This window comes from Diadema antillarum, unplaced genomic scaffold (assembly GCF_040938485.1).
Source record: "Diadema antillarum isolate AM-2024a unplaced genomic scaffold, OU_Dant_1.0 seq00000820_RagTag, whole genome shotgun sequence".
NCBI lineage: Eukaryota > Metazoa > Echinodermata > Echinoidea > Diadematoida > Diadematidae > Diadema > Diadema antillarum.
This window is the reverse complement of record NW_027271697.1, coordinates 249,668-270,304: the sequence shown is the minus strand read 5'-3', so window position 1 is coordinate 270,304 and position 20,637 is coordinate 249,668. Positions and strand designations below refer to the sequence as shown.

At 40.9% G+C, this 20,637-nt stretch overlaps 1 protein-coding gene across 1 annotated transcript in view; it reads left to right on the top strand.

Annotated features, from left to right (window-relative positions):
- The window catches only part of LOC139739843 (dynein axonemal heavy chain 8-like), a 118,644-nt gene that overhangs the window by 78,523 nt on the left and 19,484 nt on the right, over positions 1 to 20,637 (top strand). Inside the window, 13 exon segments of the mRNA XM_071650437.1 lie at positions 374 to 527; positions 6,700 to 6,864; positions 8,503 to 8,729; positions 9,440 to 9,662; positions 10,183 to 10,527; positions 11,895 to 11,949; positions 11,952 to 12,109; positions 13,154 to 13,291; positions 15,554 to 15,681; positions 17,074 to 17,242; positions 18,018 to 18,173; positions 19,173 to 19,328; positions 20,216 to 20,305. Of these exon segments, the coding sequence (XP_071506538.1) occupies positions 374 to 527; positions 6,700 to 6,864; positions 8,503 to 8,729; positions 9,440 to 9,662; positions 10,183 to 10,527; positions 11,895 to 11,949; positions 11,952 to 12,109; positions 13,154 to 13,291; positions 15,554 to 15,681; positions 17,074 to 17,242; positions 18,018 to 18,173; positions 19,173 to 19,328; positions 20,216 to 20,305 (2,164 nt within the window).

The window sequence follows — 20,637 nt, the reverse complement described above, 5'->3', positions numbered from 1 at the left end:
GTACTGTATGCGCCATATATTTCGTGAGGATTTTGTGTTCATGATTTTTTTGAGTCGGGTGTTATTGCTGATGTAGCAACACACACACACACACAAAATAACTGTGATCTCAATGTGAATGTGATGTTAACACAATACATTTCACTGTTCATTACTGTACTCCACAATCGTAAATTTAACTACTCTTGAAATTGTCAAGAAGTCCCAACTCGTGAAAAATTCGACTCGGAATGGAGCCAAAAGGGGCCAGAGCCTGAAAGATTAGAACCGCTAGATATATGGCAGAAAATTATGTATTGGTTATGGACATCACATTGTAATACCCAATGGCTAAATTTTGAGAGAAGTCTGTTGCGATATTTGGTCAATGCAGGTCATATAACGCAGGCAACCTGATGGATGACCTCAAGTACCTCTACCGTGTGGCTGGTGCCGAGGGCCAGGGCATCACATTCATCTTCACTGACAATGAGATCAAGGACGAGGCATTCTTGGAGTACCTGAACAATGTGCTCTCATCGGGAGAGGTACAGGCATCACTGGTTTACTGCTCTTTGACATCTACTTCATCTCGCATTACTTACCTATCCATTTAACATTTGCTTTTCTGATGCCAGTCAGAATCAACCCCATGGCAAATGGTAAATGGATAGGTAAGTATAAAAGCTTACTCGTAGATAAAATGTTAGATACCAAACGTATATTTTATTCACATTCTTGTGTTCATGTTCTTGGTTCTATGCTTCTTGTGCTCCTTATTTTCCTTTGTCTTCTTCTTGCTTTTTCCCGAATGGTTCATCGGGATTTTTTTTTCTGGTTTCCAAAGCTTATACATCCATTTGTTTTATCATCATCACTATACCGTATGTCCCCCAAAAAATTACAACGGGACCCTCCGCAATGATAACTTTAAAAATAGTGAATCAATCCAAATACAATTTCAGGGTATGAAACTATAACTCACTGCCCACATCTTACAGAAAACCCCATTCGATTTGCTTCAGTAGTCAAAGAGAAATAAGGAGTTTTGTAGAGCATGTCAGGAATCTCTACCCTCCAAGTTCTGTCTATTGTTTTCACACACAAGAGCATCGAAGTGCTAAACTTGGAAGAATCAGACTCATGACATGCTTTACAACAATCCACATTTCTATGTGACCGCTAAACCAAATTGAATGGGGTTTTCTGCAAAATAGAGCTAAGATGTTGTATATTAAGATCCTGAAGTAGCATTTGGACAGTTTAATCATATTGGGTGTTATCAATGCGAAAATCCGATTGTAATTTTTTTTTGGGACATACTGTACCGTGTGTATGATTGTGAGTATAGAATCTCGATTGCACGTTTATCAGTTTACAGCTTTCAAATCGATGATGTCAACTTTATAGTAGAGGCTACTATGTAATCCCGTGAGATTTTTGTGCCAAAATTGATTTTTTTGGCTAACTTTGTCAATTTTGGGGTGCTGAATCCAAAAAACTTTGGTTCCATTTTTTCCGACCACGTCTTCAGCCGCCATTTTGAATTTCAAAATGGCCACCATAGCAAACTGTATTTTTATCCATATCTCATTAAGTGAACATTGTAGAAGCTTCAAATTTGGTGCAAAATGCATGGTTGTGATGTCAGACACTCTGGTATATCTTTTTTTGATATTGTGGATTGTTTTGATACAATTAGTAGGCTGCCATCTTGAATTTCAAAATGGCCGCCATAGCACACAGTATTTTGAACCATATCTCATACAGTGAGCATTGTAGAAGCTTCAAATTTGGTGCAGAATGCATGGTTGTGATATCAGACACTCTGATGTATCATTTTCTGATATTGTGGACTGTTTTAATACAATTTAAAGGCTGCCATCTTGAAATTCAAAATGGCCGCCATAGCATTTTTACCTGTATCTCATGTTGCAATTATTGTAGAAGCATCAAATTTTCAGTAATGCACATGTTTGTGGTGTCAAACGTTCCAGTACAGCTGTTTCCTATTGTGGATCATTAGATAGGCCACCATCTTGAAATTTAAGATGGTGGCCATAGAAAAACCTGTGATACTGTGGCAAGCGCCTTAGATGAATTTGCCAAAATTGTCCTATATAGTTAGACCGAATTCATCTCTTAATTCAAAATGGCCGCCATAAATTCAGACTGTACGGACGAAGTTCCAATGACGTCATCAAGCCATCCTGTGGGGCAAAAACTGCGTGAGGGGGGTGGGGAGGGGAGGGGGTCCCATACCACTACCCATAAGTTTGGGCAAGTCCCATAATAGCCAAGAGGGTATGTGGTTCGCGTACAAGAGATCTGTTTTTGCCTCTCAGGCAAAACATTATTTGGTGTCGTGGAACCTCGTTAATAGTTCTATTTAATCCCAGTTATTATGAGTGTTTATACAAAAGCAAGCATTGATACGATTAAAGGTGATCTTCAAAAACTTGATGCTGCCTCGAGAGAATGAAGACAAACACGGAAAAGTCTCGCAATGGCAAGAAATGCCATGGTCATCCTACCAGACATCCCATTCACAAGCTTGTTTGTTGTCCCCGCCGAACGAGTTCGAGCAGGGGACTATGAAACGGGCTCCGTACGTGTGTGTGTCCGTGTGTCCGTCCGTCCGTCCGTGTGTCCGTGTGTCCGTGTGTGCGTCCGTGTGTGATCAAAATCTTCAATTTGCTACTTCTCTGTCATTTATGAGCCAATTTTGATTCTGTTTGCTTTATATGATAGCACTACATGGGAGCTTTGAAACTTCTACACAGAATTTCAGTCGTGACCTTTGACCTTGACCTTTGACCTATATTGTACATTTTGCTACAAAATGCTACTCCTTCGCCATTTCTGACCCGATTTCGATTCCGTTTGCTTTATGTGATGGCACTAGGTGAGGGCTTCAAAACTTCTACACAGAATTTTGACCTTTGACTTCTTTGACCTTTGACCTTGATTTTTTGACCTATATTGTACATTTTGCTACAAAATGCTACTCCTTCGCCATTTCTAACCCGATTTCGATTCCGTTTGCTTTATGTGATGGCACAAGGTGAGGGCTTCAAAACTTCTACACAGAATTTTGACCTTTGACTTCTTTGACCTTTGACCTTGATTTTTGACCTATATTGTACATTTTGCTACGAAATGCTACTCCTTCGCCATTTTTAACCCGATTTCGATTCCGTTTGCTTTATATGATGGCACTAGTTGAGGGCTTCAAAACTTGTACACAGAATTTTGACCTTTGACTTCTTTGACCTTTGACCTTGATTTTTGACCTATATTGTGCATTTTGCTACAGAATGCTACTCCTTCGCCATTTCTAACCCGATTTCGATTCCGTTTGCTTTATGTGATAGCACTAGGTGAGGGCTTCAAAACTTCTACACAGAATTTTGACCTTTGTCTTCTTTGACCTTTGACCTTGATTTTTGACCTATATTGTACATTGGCTACAAAATGCTACTCCTTCGCCATTTCTAACCCAATTTCGATTCCATTTGCTTTATGTGATGGCACTAGGTGAGGGCTTCAAAACTTCTACACAGAATTTTAACCTTTGACTTCTTTGACCTTTGACCTTGATTTTTTACCTATATTGCACATTTTGTTACAAAATGCTACTTCCGGCGGGGACATATGTTACGCACCGCGTAATTTCTACTTTTCCTTGTTGACCATAAAAAGGAAACAACTCATCAGGGAGCTCATAATTGCTGGATGTATTTCTGGAATAACACAGAATGAATAAGGAATGCCAATGAGTAGGTTTTTCCTGATTGCCCTTGTGTGGGTCATCCTCAATCAAGACTTCCAAGATGCTTACTGCTGTACCGTCAATGATTCTAAAATTATTATTACAAAGAGCAATAATACCTCAGTTCTGTAGCACTTCGGATGCATCAGAATTCCTCAACAATTTAGAACACCATCACATGAGGGTAATCTAAAAAATTGTCAATGCATTTAAACTGATGAATGTGGTGTTTGGCTATCAGGTATCCCACATTCAAGGGAAAGGGAAGTTTTCATGTTCTGTACAAAGAATTTGTATCTGAAAGAATTAAAAAAAAAATCAGTCTGGGATACAATAAGAAAGGCCAGACATTCAGCTCTTTCAATACACCGTGTAAGATTGGATCAAAAGTCATTCAGCTTATAAAGGACCACTTCCTTCTTTAACACTTCTACCAATACAACAGTCTGATAGACCTGTCATTATTCAGTCATTACTGGACGACGCAATTATCGGAAGTTATAAGTTCTACTGTTGTATAATTCCACAATCACTCTTCATCTCATAATTTTATGGCATTCTCCTCATTCTCACTAACAAAGGTTCATTTTTCATACCCATGCCTTAGAAACCCACAAAACTGAGCTAACTAATCAGCCTGAAAGTTGAAATACTGATCAGTCAATCCATCTAACAAAGAACGAGGAAAAAAGAAACAAAGGATTCATCAAAGATGCCATGGGAGCTGTCACCCGTCACAAAAAGGAAGCAGATATCCTCATTCCATTGCATGTATTAGATGCCACTTCAAGAGCAACAGGGAATTTCAGAGATATTGATGATTATTACGTATAGACACTGAAATTTTCATTCTCCTAGTGGATCTTTGCTTTACTTTTAATACTGAATCGCATGTTGTCTGCTCCATCACTGGATAAGGAGATGATAAAGAACAATTGACAGTGTTGAGAGATTATGTTCTGCAAATTGTTGCGAAAAACAAAGGTCTGTTTGGTCATGCCTTTTATGGCGCAGGCTGAAGTTGAAAATTTGATGATGTCTCAAAGAGCAGATGGATCAAGAATTCTCTAAGCCTTGACTCATAAACCTTCACAACCTAATTTGTGCCTCTACTTACAGGGGAATATAATATGCTACATTGTGAGTTATTTCCAGTGGATATACATAAACTGTGCAATTAAATGCTTTGAGCTTCCTACACCAACTCTAGCCACAGAATTCATTGTCATGTTCATATGGCAAGAAATACATAAGTCATTGTTTCTGGTAGAATTTAGAACCAATTCTCCCCTGTGTACAGCCCTATACAAGTGCTGTGACTCCAAAAACACATGCAGGGAATGAGCCTAGAAAACATTAACTATTAAAGTAAATTTCCGACAAATTTTCTAGTACACGACTAATATCGTTTATTTAAACTCTACAACCAAATCGTCTACAATGGGGGCATTTAGTCACTCACACACAGTTATTTAGTTATTAAGTTTTACCCAAATGCAATGCTCTTAAAGGAATGATTCCCATGGCGACCATTTTGCATTTCAACATGGTAGTGAACCTGCAGGAAGCAGTCCCGCCTATGCAATAATGATATTATTGAAGTGATTGACTTACACATAGGTCCTACATGAAAGTGCTCCAGCATGCTTGAGTTTGCAGGGTAAAGATCTTACAGCACTAATAAATGGGTCGAAATCCATCTTGAATTTCAAGAGTGGCAGCCAATGCGAATAATCCATTATCATAGAATGCATATAATTATGTGTGTGTGTGTTTGTAAAAGAATGTACAATATACACAACCATAAACATTGATATGCCTAAAAGTTGCTTTTAACCACAGATATTAGCTGAAAAGCAGCCATTTTGAATGATAAAATGGCAGCCTCAAAAATGATCTGCAATTTTAAGGAGGGGATCAAAGTGCATCTGAATGTTCAACATCATGAGGCCAGTTTGTGCCCGAATTGTGAACTGTCTGTATTGTGTACAACAAGAAATATGGGTCAAAATAAATATACATTCTGGTATGGCGGCCATTTTGAATTTCAAGATGGCCACCTATGATATCAACATGGACCATCATTTCAGAAAAAAGATGTTTCAGAAAGTCTTATAGCACACGCATGTTCTTTGCCCCAAGTTAGAACCTTACACACTGTATACGATATGTGATATAGGCCCAATTACATTTGCTATGGTGGCCATTTTGAATTTCAAGATGGCCGCCAACCAAAATGATCCACCATTTAAAACAAAAATGTTTATATTAGCATGTCTGACACCATAAGCATGCTTTTTGCCCCAAATATATACTTTCCATGATGCTTACAACCTGAGATACAGGAAAAAATATATTTAGCTATGGCGGCCATTTTTTATTTCAAGATGGCAGCCCTCAAATTGTATCAAAACAATCTACAATATCATGAAATGGTGTATCAGAATGTCTGACATCATAAACATGCTTATTGCATCAAATTTGAACCTTCTATGCTGCTCACATTATGAGAACTGGGTCAAAATACAGTTTGCTATGGCGGCCATTTTGAAATTCAAAATGGCCACTGAAGACGTGGTCGAAAAAAATGGAACCAAAGTTTTTTGGATTCAGCACCCCCAAATTGACCAAGTTAGCTAAAAAAATCAATTTTGGCACGAAAATCTCACGGGATCCAATATTTCGACATAGCAGACCGTACTATTAGTACACATGATCTGAGAAGGTAGATTTGATGTGAACTTTAGCCTTGAACTACATTGCACACAATGTCAAATGTAGCTTTAGGCATTGGTTCCAAGCATATAAATCGGTAACGACATAAAGTTGAACTTGAACTCGAACTCTCTTTTTATTACCATTGAATCTTGTAATATCCTGACTTGTCCCCACCTGCCTTTATGAGTGGTGACATTATTTGTCTGACTCTTGCCCCCCTCCCTCCTCAGGTGTCCAACCTCTTTGCCCGTGATGAGCTGGATGAGATCACCCAGGAGCTGATCTCTGTCATGAAGAAGGAGTTTCCCCGCCGCCCGCCGACCAATGACAACCTGTATGACTACTTCATCTCCCGGGCCTGCAAGAACCTCCACATCGTCCTCTGCTTCTCCCCCGTAAGTTTGTGAATTCAATGCAAATCGCTGGAATCTTGCCATGGCTTTTATTGTATATACACAGCTGCACACTGGCACTGGTTCGACGGTCCCTGACCAGTAGAAATCACTGTCGGACCAGTAATTTCTTTAGAATCGGACCAATAAAAAATGGAAAAACTGGGTACCAACTGGTCTGACTGACAGGTCGGACAAGTAGAAAAAATGAGTTAGTTTGCAGCCCTGTTATATATACACCATATTTTAAAAGCTTTTGTGATATACCTATTGCATTTCATATCATCTTTTTTTTTTAATCATCTGATTTTAAAAAGTATCAGTGATTTCAGCTTGCGCTTGTTCCGTCAGCTATTGTTTATTCTTTACTATTTTTGTCATGCATTTAAAACAGGATAACATTATAAACAAAATAGAAAGAGATTTCAACATATTCTTTTTTTTCAGCATTATGCAAGAGTACTTGACATACATTTTTCAGAAAGCGGGGCAAATGATATTACCCTTGAAATATATCAGTAGCAAGTTGAGATATCTTCTTTTCAAAATGAAAAAGAAAGATTTTGTGTAGTGCTTGTTATATTTTCTTCATATGGCCCTTCATGTCACAAATTGTTGTAGTCTTTTCATCCAGCAATGGTGACTCTGAAACTTTTAAAATTCATTACTTTCCATTGAACTGTCCAATTTTCCTCAAACTTCACTATTGTATTCTACTAATATTGCTGCATTGTTGTCCCCGCCGAACGAGTTCGAGCAGGGGACTATGAAACGGGCTCCGTACGTGTGTGTGTCCGTGTGTCCGTCCGTCCGTCCGTCCGTCCGTGTGTCCGTGTGTGCGTCCGTGTGTGATCAAAATCTTCAATTTGCTACTTCTCTGTCATTTATGAGCCAATTTTGATTCTGTTTGCTTTATATGATAGCACTACATGGGAGCTTTGAAACTTCTACACAGAATTTCAGTCGTGACCTTTGACCTTGACCTTTGACCTATATTGTACATTTTGCTACAAAATGCTACTCCTTCGCCATTTCTAACCCGATTTCGATTCCGTTTGCTTTATATGATGGCACTAGGTGAGGGCTTCAAAACTTCTACACAGAATTTTGACCTTTGACTTCTTTGACCTTTGACCTTGATTTTTGACCTGTATTGTACATTTTGCTACAAAATGCTACTCCTTCGCCATTTCTAACCCGATTTCAATTCTGTTTGCTTTATGTGATGGCACTAGGTGAGGGCTTCAAAACTTCTACACAGAATTTTGACCTTTGACTTCTTTGACCTTTGACCTTGATTTTTTACCTGTATTGTACATTTTGCTACAAAATGATACTCCTTCGCCATTTCTAACCCGATTTCAATTCCGTTTGCTGTATGTGGTGGCACCAGGTGAGGGCTTCAGAACTTCTACACAGAATTTTGACCTTTGACTTATTTGACCTTTGACCTTGATTTTTGACCTGTATTGTACATTTGCTACAAAATGCTACTTCCGGCGGGGACATATACATGTATTACGCACCGCGTAATTTCTACTTTTCCTTGTTACATTTGACTTTCTTTTTCCTTTTCAGATATACCCAAAATATGATATATTTCCTTCTCTCCCTCTCTCTCTCTCTCACTTTTTTGCACAGGTTGGGGAGAAGTTCCGGAACCGTTCCCTGAAGTTCCCGGGCCTGATCTCTGGCTGCACCATGGACTGGTTCACGCGCTGGCCCAAGGATGCCCTCATCGCGGTCTCTAACCACTTCCTCTCCCAGTTTGAGATCGTCTGCCCCGCCGAGACCAAGCTTCAGGTGGTGCAGACCATGGGGGAGGTGCACGACGGAGTGGCCACTACCTGCGCTGAGTACTTTGAGAGGTTTGTATCCGTCCATAACTCAGCTTGTGTGGTAGCTTAGTAAAGATCCGTATTTTGTAACCTCTTTATGCTATTGTGCTTATAGGTCCATTGCAGATAGACCGCAAAAAGATGACCATTCTATGCACCATTTATTCCACAGTAGTTTTATTTTTTTCACAAACTGTGCGTGTATATTGATATTTATGATATTACTTAGTGTGGCAAAGTATTGCCTTCTGCAACATGAATGCAGTACATATTTTCTCCAAGGTGACAAATACCGACATCATCTTCACTGAGTAGGAATGGTCCTTGCTCTCAGTATCTTGCTGTCAGGTTGTTTTGTCCTGTATCTCATGATTGCTACCTTAAGTACTGCTCGTTCACTCAATATGAATGAATGAATGAAATTCCTTCTGCATCATACAGTTTTTTTGTTTACATTTTTTATTTGTGAAAGGATGTTTATGGCAGCTTATGCACGTTATCACAATTAAGCGCTATTTATCGCAATTCAGAACACATCATTACCCTAGGAAAACATTCAGAACTGAGTTCTAGATAAGTACATATTTACTGGCTATTCCACTTGTTGAGTCCTTTGGGATACAGTAGTAGTAAGTGATGAATTAGTCATGAATTGCTATCCCCAACATTTCATCTACCATGCCTCTCATTTGTCCAAAAAATACCCCCCCCAAACAAAAAACCAAAAATGCCAAAAACAGATATCGTCGTCAGACTCACGTGACGCCCAAGTCCTACCTGTCTTTCCTGGATGGCTACAAGAGCATCTACCTGGAGAAGTACTCTGAGATCTCAGAGCTAGCCCAGCGCATGAACACCGGGCTGGACAAGCTGATCGAGGCCAGCGAGTCGGTGGCCGAGCTGTCCAAGCAGCTAGTGGTCAAGGAGAAGGAGCTGGAGATAGCTTCCAAGAAGGCTGACAAGGTTAGGGCAAAGTTCTGGAATGCTATCTCTCTCTCTATTGTAAGCCCTATGTCTATCCATCCATTAAGTGCCCTCCTGGTTCTCAACTGGTAATGGTCATAACTTTGTAAATGCTTTAAAGCTTTTATATCTCTCTTGCAAACTTCTCGTAAGTTTGCGTGATTGAAGAGTAATATCTCGTAACATTGTGCATAAAATCCTATGGAGTATACCCAAGAGTTTTTAAAGAATAAATAAATAGATAAAAACAAAATAGCCCCACGTCACCATAGAATATGCTCTCCTTTGCTACAGAGCAAAAAGTTCAATTTTTCTTTGGGTCCAAATGAATTCGCTGGAAACCCATCATATTGTTTTCCCCTCAATCATCAACAAGTTTCGTTGTTATAATTCTGAAAAATATCCTGAATTACCAACCCTTCCACAATATTCCAGTTTATAAAAGGAACTTAATGTATAGGGTTGCAAAAGAAACAGATGAATTTTCAGAGTCCACCAATTGTTGCCTCTATCCCCCAAGGTGTTGGCAGAAGTGACCATCTCCGCCCAGGCGGCCGAGAAGGTGAAGGCCTCGGTGCAGGTGGTCAAGGACAAGGCCCAGGCCATCGTCAACGAGATCGAGGCCGACAAGGCCATCGCCGAGAGCAAGCTGAAAGCGGCCAAGCCGGCCCTTGAGCAGGCGGAGGCTGCCCTCAACACCATCAAGCCCGCCCACATCTCCACGGTGCGCAAGCTGGCCAAGCCGCCCCACCTCATCATGCGCATCATGGACAGCGTGCTGCTGCTCTTCCAGAAGCGCCTCGACCCGGCCTTTCCCGACCCCGAGCGAGTCAGCCCCAAGCCTTCATGGGCGGAGTCGCTGAAGGTATGGGTGCAGTTAATCCTTCCATTTTTATCCTCTTAACCAGCCTTGTGCACATCAGGAATGTGAGAGTTTAAACACATTTCAGACATTTTAATCTGCCCGAAATCCACTTTTTGGGACTTTATTTTTACCCTTCAAATTCATTGAAATGTTCACAGTTTAATGCACTTCAAGACTTTTTTTCATAAGTTTCAGATGTTGTCAGACTTTTTTCTGGAAGTACTTTCACATCCCTGACACAGAGAGTGATATTGAATTGAAGTGATAACTTGTTTGGCTCACATTCAATTGCATCCAATACATAGCTATCTTACATTATCAACCTCATCACTGTAGCATGTGTGTGTGTGTGTTTGGGGTGAGTGGGTGATATCAACTCAAAACCATTTTCTGGTGCACACAAGCTGAATTAGTGACTATTACACTCCACTTTTCTCAAGATACTTATCTATGCACCTTAAAGGTGCATAGACCCGGTGGGTGTGGGGGCGCTGTTGATGATACTGCCGATCACCGTTAGCATTGATATGAAGATTGCCGAAGTTGAGCTGTCAAGAGTAAAGCGCGTAGGTGTTGCTAGGTAACGTTGCCTTCGTTGTCTTCTCTGCGCATCACGCAGTCTGTAATAATGCCAGGGTGCCTGCTTATGTGCTTCTTAGTATGACGTCACAAAAGAAGTTTGCTAAAGCTGTCATCCCCCTCAGCCGAATCATGAGCCGAAATGTGATCGGACCACTGACTACAGTGGATCGGACTTCTTCGGACTCGGGGAAATGGGTCATAGCATAAGCACTAGAGAAGAGTTGATGACATAGGTCTCTATAGGAAACTTGCACCGTGCGCCCGTGTATGCATTTGACTAAACCACCAGGTCCATGTGCCTGTAAGTAGTATAGTACACACAGTGTTCTGCTTGAGGCCTCATATGCCATTCTGACTCAGAATTTGAACATAGGGTGCTCTGAGTGGAGGATCAGTGCACATCCTACCAGACCAAGATATTGAACATTTACACTGAAAGGGATCTCCAACAAAGAAATCCAAAATGCATGCAAACTCCGATCTGATACAGGCATGTACTGTAATACATGATATTTTCGCGGCATGAAATCATCGCGAATTGGAGCCGATGGCCTATTCCTCGAACATTCAGTGCATATAGTGTAGACAAGAACAACCGTGTGCACTTTAATTTCACGAATCTTGGCTCTTGCAAAATTCGCGAAATTAAAATGCACACAAGCATTTGTCGTTTTACAGTACCCCCGCCCATGTTGCCAGTCACTAAAGTAGGCATTAGACGTCCAAGGTTCAAAGGACTAAGGTCTCACCATACTTATTTTCCTTTTTTTGGATTCTGTCCTTAGCTGATGAGTGGGTCAGGTTTCCTGCAGTCCCTCCAGAACTTCCCCAAGGATACCATTACGGAGAGACGGTGGAGCTCCTTCAGCCTTACCTCGACATGGAGGACTATACCTTTGAGAATGCCAAGAAGGTCTGCGGCGATGTGGCAGGCCTCCTCTCCTGGACCTGTGCCATGGCGACCTTCTACGGCATCAACAAGGAGGTTCTTCCACTCAAGGTAAAAGGAGAAAGACGGTTATGATCAAGGTTAGCCCTGTTGCAGTGATGCCAACTGTTGCCTTTTTGGGCAGTATTTTGTTTTTCCCAACTTGCCTTTTGCACATGCCTGCTGTAGGAAAGTTGTTAATCCATTGATGACGAGTCCCGAGTATACTCGGGCACGTGTCTATGGGAAATACGCGTTGTAGCAAAATCAGTCCATCCTCAATGGGTTAAGAATGCTTCCCCCCCCCCCCCCCCCTAAAAAAAAAAATGCATTCCAGCCCATTAATACCGCAGTGCTGTTTACAGGGTTATCATCCCTATTGTTGGTTGACAAAGCAATTTAAAGCTATGCCTTTCAGGAGACCAATTAAGGCCAATCCCACAGCGGTCATTCACCTTGTGTAACCATCATCTTTGGAATAGTGCTTGAGTTGACTCTTTAGTTTCCTGTCACTTATAACTTCTCTTGATTGATATTTTGAATTGCTAGATGATCTGTTGGCTCACTAGGCTGAATGGTTGAAGTGAACTAGTGAGATTTGTGTTGGGTTGTGCATTATCTGTCATCTGCTGCTATTTGTGTATCTTGTGTATGCATGTTTGTCTTCTTTTCAAGAACTTTGCCTTAGATTTTAATCAGACTGGGCCAGAATCATCAGTTGGGGTATGGGATCACAGTTTGAAGAAATGGGACCTACATGTGTATAGGGTAATTTGGTGATTGGGTACTTGTCATAATTTTTGACATTTTCGTCTCCGTCTTGGAAAAAGGCATTTTGATTTTGACCAAACTTGACCTTCACCTTGACATAAATCAGTTTATCTATGGGGGGGGGGGGGGGGGGGGGGGGGGGGGTAGTGGCTTATCCTTTCTAAAAATGGAGGTGGTCCCCCCCCCCCCCCCCCCCCCCCCCTGCCAATTAGGAGGATGCTGATAGACAAGGAGTGAGTAAGAGAGAGAGAGAGGGCATATATTTTCGGGTGGAGAGGACCCCTTTGTAAGACTTGAGTCAGGAACCCTTACTTGAGCAAAATTAACCCCTCTTGTCCCCTGCAGGCCAACCTGGCCATCCAGGAGGCCAAGCTGAACGTGGCAGCCAATGAGCTAGCCAAGGCCCAGGCCCAGCTGGACGAGAAGCAGCGAGAGCTGGATGAGGTGCAGGCCAAGTTTGAGGCAGCCATGAAGGAGAAACAGGTGAGATGGGGTCGAACAGTGGTAGGCCTACAGATTTCAGACAGTCTTAACTCTTAATTTGCCAGACCCAAAACCCCTAACGTGCCAGACGTTTTTACCTAACGCCAGAAAGTTTGCGAACTGGATTGACAATGTAATTTAAAACTGCCATATCTTTGAAACTATTGACTGTTTTGAATTGAGTTCTGCACAACAAATATCAAGAAATAATTGGTCTTTCGTATCATGTAGTCAGTTTGCTGTAATATCTATCTGAACCTGAAATATTGCAGAAATAATCGATATCATTAAAAGATTAACATAATTTTTTGTGTAGTATGTAAAGAAAGAGTCAGTCGTGATTTTTCTTCAATAGAACGCTCCCTTGACTCTGTGAGAAAGTTTTAGAGCTACATCTCCTCTTTCAAATGATAAAAAATTTGTCTCCTAGAGTTGTATAATTCCAAAGATATTGGCAGTTCAATTTGTCTTTTCAATTTCTTTTTCTGCCTCGGTAACTCATTCCCAAATCTGAGTCCTTTAGTCCCAGATCTTGTATTTGAAACTAAAGTAAATCCCGGGTCCTGGAATAGTGTCTTTTGTCCACTTGAGAAGGAAGCACCTACTAATCCTTCTTTTGTCTATGTGGACTGCGGGCGGGCGTACTCTATTGAAATCGGCAGACCTTTGTTTACAGGTCTACTTTCCGTCCGCTGTACATGTGCATAGACAAGAACAAAAGCGTGTTCTTCCTTTATATATGCTAGCATGAGGACGATTAGTGAAGTTCACCAAGACAAAAGGATGAAAGACTTGACCGCTGAAGGAAAGCTTGACCCTCTTTGAGGGACAAAATGAAAGCTGCTCCCGCAGGAGAGCACCCAAGCAGAACAATGCGAGTGGAAATGCATAGACAACACACGCATATATTCAGTAGCATACACACGCGTGGTTTATCAATGAGAATTTTGATCTATACACAGCTCGCAGAGGGTGCGCTCTCTGCGGATTTTCCCGACGCGAAAAAAATACATCTAGCTGAAAAAACACATATTTACTCAAAATTTTCCTATGTAAGTATACTCATATTTTTAGTGGAAATGATGGCTATGCTAATCAGCTACCAGTACATATCAGTGGCAGTTTCTTGGTGTAACATATTATGGTACCACAACAACTTAAACGACCAATGTTTTTCTCGCTCTTCTTAGTCGCCAATCGGCGACCATGGCACGTCAGGACTAAGGTCGCCGTTCGGCGACCATGGCACGTTAAGAGTTAACATGTCAAGTACTTAGTGTGCATCTGTTTTATAGCACATGATAATGGTGTTGAATTACTTGCATGCTAAATGTGTTAAAACCTTCCAGAAAAAGAAACAAGAAAAAAAAAAATTTTTACTGTGATCCGTATTTAGATCACTGTGACTATATGTGACCCGCTGCAACAAAAGGATCCGAAAGTCGGGAGAGGACAATTTTCTGAAAATGACATGATATTATTCCTTACTCTTCCACTTTATTGTCATATATAACATGACTTATAAAAGTGCTCGGTTGTGGAGATATCGATGGTTTTATTAGCGCATGTTGAGTGGTTTAAGAAATCAGCGTTTCAAGAAAATCGCCTTCAAAGTTTTCCTTCCGACGCTATCATGATCAAGGGAAAGCAAGACAGTTTTCACCGTTTGACAATAGAAGGTACGCTCCTAGCAACCTCTGCGATGTTCATTCAAGCTTTATGCGCCAGCTGCGGTCTATGCATGACCAATCAGTAACCAGGATGCCACGCACTGATCAATGAGATCACTTCCTCGTTGCTAGGGGCAGAGTCTAGCTGCGGCTCTAAATCCAAATCTTCGGACACGTTTCTGTTCCATAGAAAGTTGGAAAATCATGGCCCAGAAAAATGTTATTTTCTTGCCTTTTCTTTAATCATTTAGCTTCGAAATTTCGGCAGATGATAGAATGTACATTACACTACAAAATTATGTCAAAAACAGAAATCTGAACGTTTTGACAGATTTTGATGATATTACTTCAAACTCGATCTTTTCCGCTCACCCGTCGGCGACTTTAGGATCCTTTTGTTGTTGCGGGTCACATAATGTATTATACTCATTGCGTGCTCAAAATCTGGTTACTTTCTTTCTTTTTTACCTATTTTTTCCCCTTCCCCCTGTAGTAGATCAGAATGTTAGTGTTGTAGTGAAGTTTTTCCCACTGTTGAAGCTTTATCATGATCAAGAAGAAGTCACACCTGTGTGTTTACGTCTGTTGCAAGGACCTCCTTGACGACGCAGAATCCTGCAGAAACAAGATGGTGGCAGCCTCAGCCCTCATCAATGGGCTCGGTGGTGAGAAAGTGCGTTGGACCCAGCAGAGCAAAGAATTCAAGGCCCAGATAAACAGGTTGGTTAGCACATACCAGTAAAGTGCAGTAGTCAAGCTTGAGTTCATGCAATCAGTATGTAAACAGTAATTATAACTTCACCAGAAAAGTTATATTTTGCTGGTGTTTGTATGTTTATTTATATGTTAACACAGTTTTGGGTAGATTGGTAATGACTGGTTACACAAATTAACTTGAGCCTAAATCGCACAGCCATCAAGCAGGTTCTAGACTGTTTGCAAAGTCAAAGAATTCATCTAATTCCAGCTCTTCAAGGATTTTGAATGTGCATGAATAGTTTTATAAAATGAAAGCATAGAAATATATAAATTGTAAAGAAATTGAATCCTTTTATTTCCATCATGTGTCCATGACATGAAGTCATGTATCCAGTGCAAAACTTCACTGAAAGGCATGTAGTGATCCATCACAATGCACAAATTTTCCAGAGAAATTTCACAGGAAAAGCTTTACCTTTACATGGCTTGTTAATACAAATGATTGCAGACATTTGGTCCGTACATGGGTGAAAATCTCTATTTTTGCCTTATTTTGTCTCAGTTATTCCTATTTCTTGAATTTTAGGGCTGGCAGGTATTGTTTATGCCATAAATAGAGAGTCTTATTTTTCGTGAGTCAGGACTTCCAGACAATTTTGCGAGTAATTTCTGTGATTTTGCGTTTACAGTAATGAATGGAGAAATGTGTGTGTGCATGCTGTGTTTAATAATTGTCAATTTATTTGTTTAATTCAATTGATTTTCATTCTTCTATTCTGCAGAATATTAAATTTGCGCATAGCACGCAACTCCTTAAATTCGGTAATGTGAAAAAAACCTCGCAAAATATACAGCGCATACAATATTCAATCAGCCAATCCAACCGGATGTTAACTCTTTATGTGCCATGTTCGCACGCCCGACTCAGTCGACTGCGTGTCAACTTCGCATATTCTGCTGAAACGCACAAACCCGCCCAAACCGATCAATAAATCGCCAAATGTCACAGCACAATGAAAGCGTTTCTTGCGATTAATGCTTGCATTTTATATGGTGATTGACAAGCAAGTGGTCCTCCCTACTGAATTCATGTGTAAATTCTTAGTTTCTGTCACTATTTTGTGTGCAAAAGTCATGCCTTTTTACATAATGTAGCTCCTGGTCATTTGAAAGAAAAGCAATAACAGATTTGTCATACAATTTACATCAAAGGAAAACTTGACATTTTCTCTACAACTTTGCTCACTACATGTCCAGCTTAACATAAATCTACATAAGAGTTACATAGATTTAAAAAACAGAATGTTTTTCCAAAGCATGACAATGTTGGTGTCTCAGAATAAAGTGTCACACAAGGGGTTTATACCATGGCACATAAAGAGTTAAAGTGATGTCTACTCTGTTCCTCGTCAGACTTGTTGGAGACGTCCTGCTGGCGACAGGCTTTCTGTCCTACTCCGGTCCCTTCAACCAAGTCTTCCGCATCATGATGTCGGAGGAGTGGCAAAGGGAGCTCTCGAAGAGGCGCATCCCCTTCTCCATGAACCTCAACATCACCAACATGCTGGTGGACGCTGCAACGGTCAGTCTCTGGGCACTTGCCTCCCTCATTTTCTCTCGTCCCTGGTGGGCTGTCCAACTTTCACAAGAGCTGAATTAGAACAAATGGCAGTTATTGCCTTTCGGTCCTTCTCTGCCTGTTTCTCTCTTTCTTTCTTTCTTTCTTTCTTTTTTCTTTTTTCTTTCTTTTCTTTCCTTCTTTCTTTTTCTTTCTTTCTTTTGTGCTTCCTTGCTGTGTTCATTCCTTAATTCTTTCCCTCTTTCTGTTTTTCTTCCATTCAATTGAACTTCCTCTCCTTGAGAGTGTCAGAGGCATTATGGTTCTTTATTGTCTGTCCAAGTCTTTGTCTGTGGGTGCATTGATATGGTAAATCTATTTTACCACCCCACCCCCCCCCCCCCAAAAAAAAAAAAAAAAGAAAGAAAGAAAAAAGAAATGACTTAAAATATTGGCTGATGATACCACATTGTTTCAGGCTGAATACCAAGCTACAACTGTATCTTTAACAGCCTGCATAGATGATTGTGGAAACTCTTGGGTGTATGTACATTGACTTTAGTTTTTGATGTGCATAGAATGTCACATTTTATCATGCTGTGATATGTGAAATGCTATGACTAAGTGGTCAGTTGTGATAAAAATTGCTGTCACAAAGTGGTTATAGTTATGATGAATGCTGTCACTGTGTGGTAAGTTGTGATAGATGCTATCACTAGGTGGTTAGTTGTGATGATGCTATTAATACTAAGTGATGAATCAAAGAACCAGTTTTCCTTCTTCCTTGCTGATGATGAAGATTGGAGAGTGGAACCTTCAGGGACTTCCCAACGATGAGCTCTCCATCCAGAACGGCATCATCGTCACTAAGGCGACCCGCTACCCACTGCTGATTGACCCCCAGGGGCAGGGCAAGACCTGGATTAAGAATAGAGAGGGTGATAGTGGCCTCCAGGTGAGTACTGGCCCCAGACGTCTCCACTTCAGAACCCTTTGTTACACTGCTACATTCAAATCTACTGTAGATATCGTCGCTGGGTGACAAGACCTCGTACGGTCAAACCTGTCTGTAGCGACCACAGTATACGACCACTAAACACAATTCCTCCTAAGATATAAACTACGTTAACAACCCTGTCTGTAGCGGCCACCTGTCTACAATGGCCACTTTTTTCATCTCCCATGGGTGGCTGCCTATAGGAAGGTTTTACTGTATCTCAAATTTTGAGGAAAATGACCTTTTTTGGATTAATGGTCAGATCATCTGTTAAGTGATGTCCTGTCCAAATCCTAGCTGTCTAACCCCCAAAATGAAGCCACCATGGCTTGTCAAAGGAAAGGATATTGCATTTGATATTCTTTGGCCGCCATGCCAATTCTCGGTATCGCCAATACCTGGCTATCTCGTGGCAAGACAAGATGAATTATGGGATAGCTCAAGGGACAAACTTCACCTTGTTTTGGCTACATATATGCACTCGGGTCACACTCCGTCTTTTTACAGGGGTATTTTTTACTGAAGATTACTTTGCTTTTCATCATGTGACCAGCACATTGAAGCTTTGCAGTAGTGTGACCATGACTCTAGTGACTGCAAATCAGTAAAATTGAGAAGTTTTTAGCTTAATTCTAACTGGAGAAAAAAAGCAGCAACGAAAGAGAAGCAGGCAAAAATTGCATTGAGTCGCATGGGAATGGAGACACACGCAAACTAACCGGAAGTTACAATGCTCCCAAGAAGTCCCAAAGTGCATCTGTGACAAGGCTCTGTAGCGTGCTCAGAAGATTTTTGTGTGTGGCGATACTGAGAATTGACAAACAAAGCACAGTAAGGGTTAATGGAAGCAATGAAAGATGAATATATAAAGGGGGTGTTTTGGCTCTACAGCCACTGCATTGCTCATTGGATGATGTCATTTTCTTGCTGTCATCTCCTGTCTCTATCCTATTTCAGGTGACCTCCCTGAACCACAAGTATTTCCGCACCCACCTGGAGGACACCCTGTCCCTGGGCAGGCCCCTCTACATCGAGGACATCGGGGAGGAGCTAGACCCCGCCCTCGACAACGTCCTGGAGAAGAACTTCATCAAGTCCGGCAGCACCTACAAGGTGAGGGGAAGGGGGTGCAAATGACACAACCAAATCCTCATTTGCTTCTCAGTTTTTGAAATGGAAGGAATGTGTCTCAGTAACATCGATATTACTGTGATAGCAAAAGAAGCACTTGGAGAGCAGCTCATTTCGAACCATAGGGCCTATATACATATGCTAAAAATGGCCTTATTTCCCAATGATAAAGAATCCTTTCTAGTGTCTCTACCTTGTACACTTAGCTTCTTGCTACACTTCAATTGTGTACCTAGTGCATGTAAATGCACAGCTAGAATTTCTCATTTGTTGGGCCTATTTTGCAGTGATAAAGGATCCTTATAAGGAATTCAAAAGAATTCCTGGATCCAGACGACGATTCAGATAACTTTCAATAATTATCAAATCATCTGTTCTTTGTGTCATTATCAACTTTTCCTGTAAGTTTTATCCAAATCCATTTATAACTTTTTGATGTATTTTGCAAACAGACAAAAAACAGACAGACAGACAGACAAACCAATGCTGCCAGAAACGTAACCTTGGTGAAGATAGTAATGGCATAATGACCGTTGCATGTCATGTAATTTTCAAGACCTCATCATTCTAGTCACCCATTTTTACAGTCATGTGAAGATGAGGGACATTGCAAGTGAAACAACTTGTCCGAGGATCTACTGTACCAGGCTGTATTTCAACCCAACTCATCAACTCTTGATGAAGATAGAAAAAGTGGAGTAATATGCAGGGACTACAAAGCTGGTTCACCTTTGACACCATTTTAGAGAGTGAAATATGATGGCTGAAAGAGGAATTGCATAGTGGTGATGTTGATTATCCATTCAGACCACACAGACATTTTTGTGTGATTCACAACTGTCATTGCTTGCCATCTCTTTGTCTCACAGGTAAAGGTTGGAGACAAGGAGTGTGACGTGATGAGTGGCTTCACTCTCTACATGACCACCAAGCTCGCCAACCCTACATACACACCTGAGGTGAGGCGACTTTACGGTGAAGAATTCATGACGTGAACACAGCTGAGCAAAACCTAAGATGTCTCTGTGTATAATGTAGGCCTGCTTGAGCAAGGGGAACACGACTTTGTAAAAGTGGAAAATTCAAGCTGCTGCAAAGCCTTCAGGGCAGGCGTAGTTGAGTCAATGTTACTTACTTTCCTACTGCTTCCTGGACTGTAATTGCATAAGCTAAAAGAAAGTGGTAAGTGCATATGATTTGAACCTGAGTAGTATTATTCAGTAATTTTTCTATCAACAAGGCTGAAAGGTCTTAATCACTGGTCACATGAAATTCAAAGTGAATGCTATAA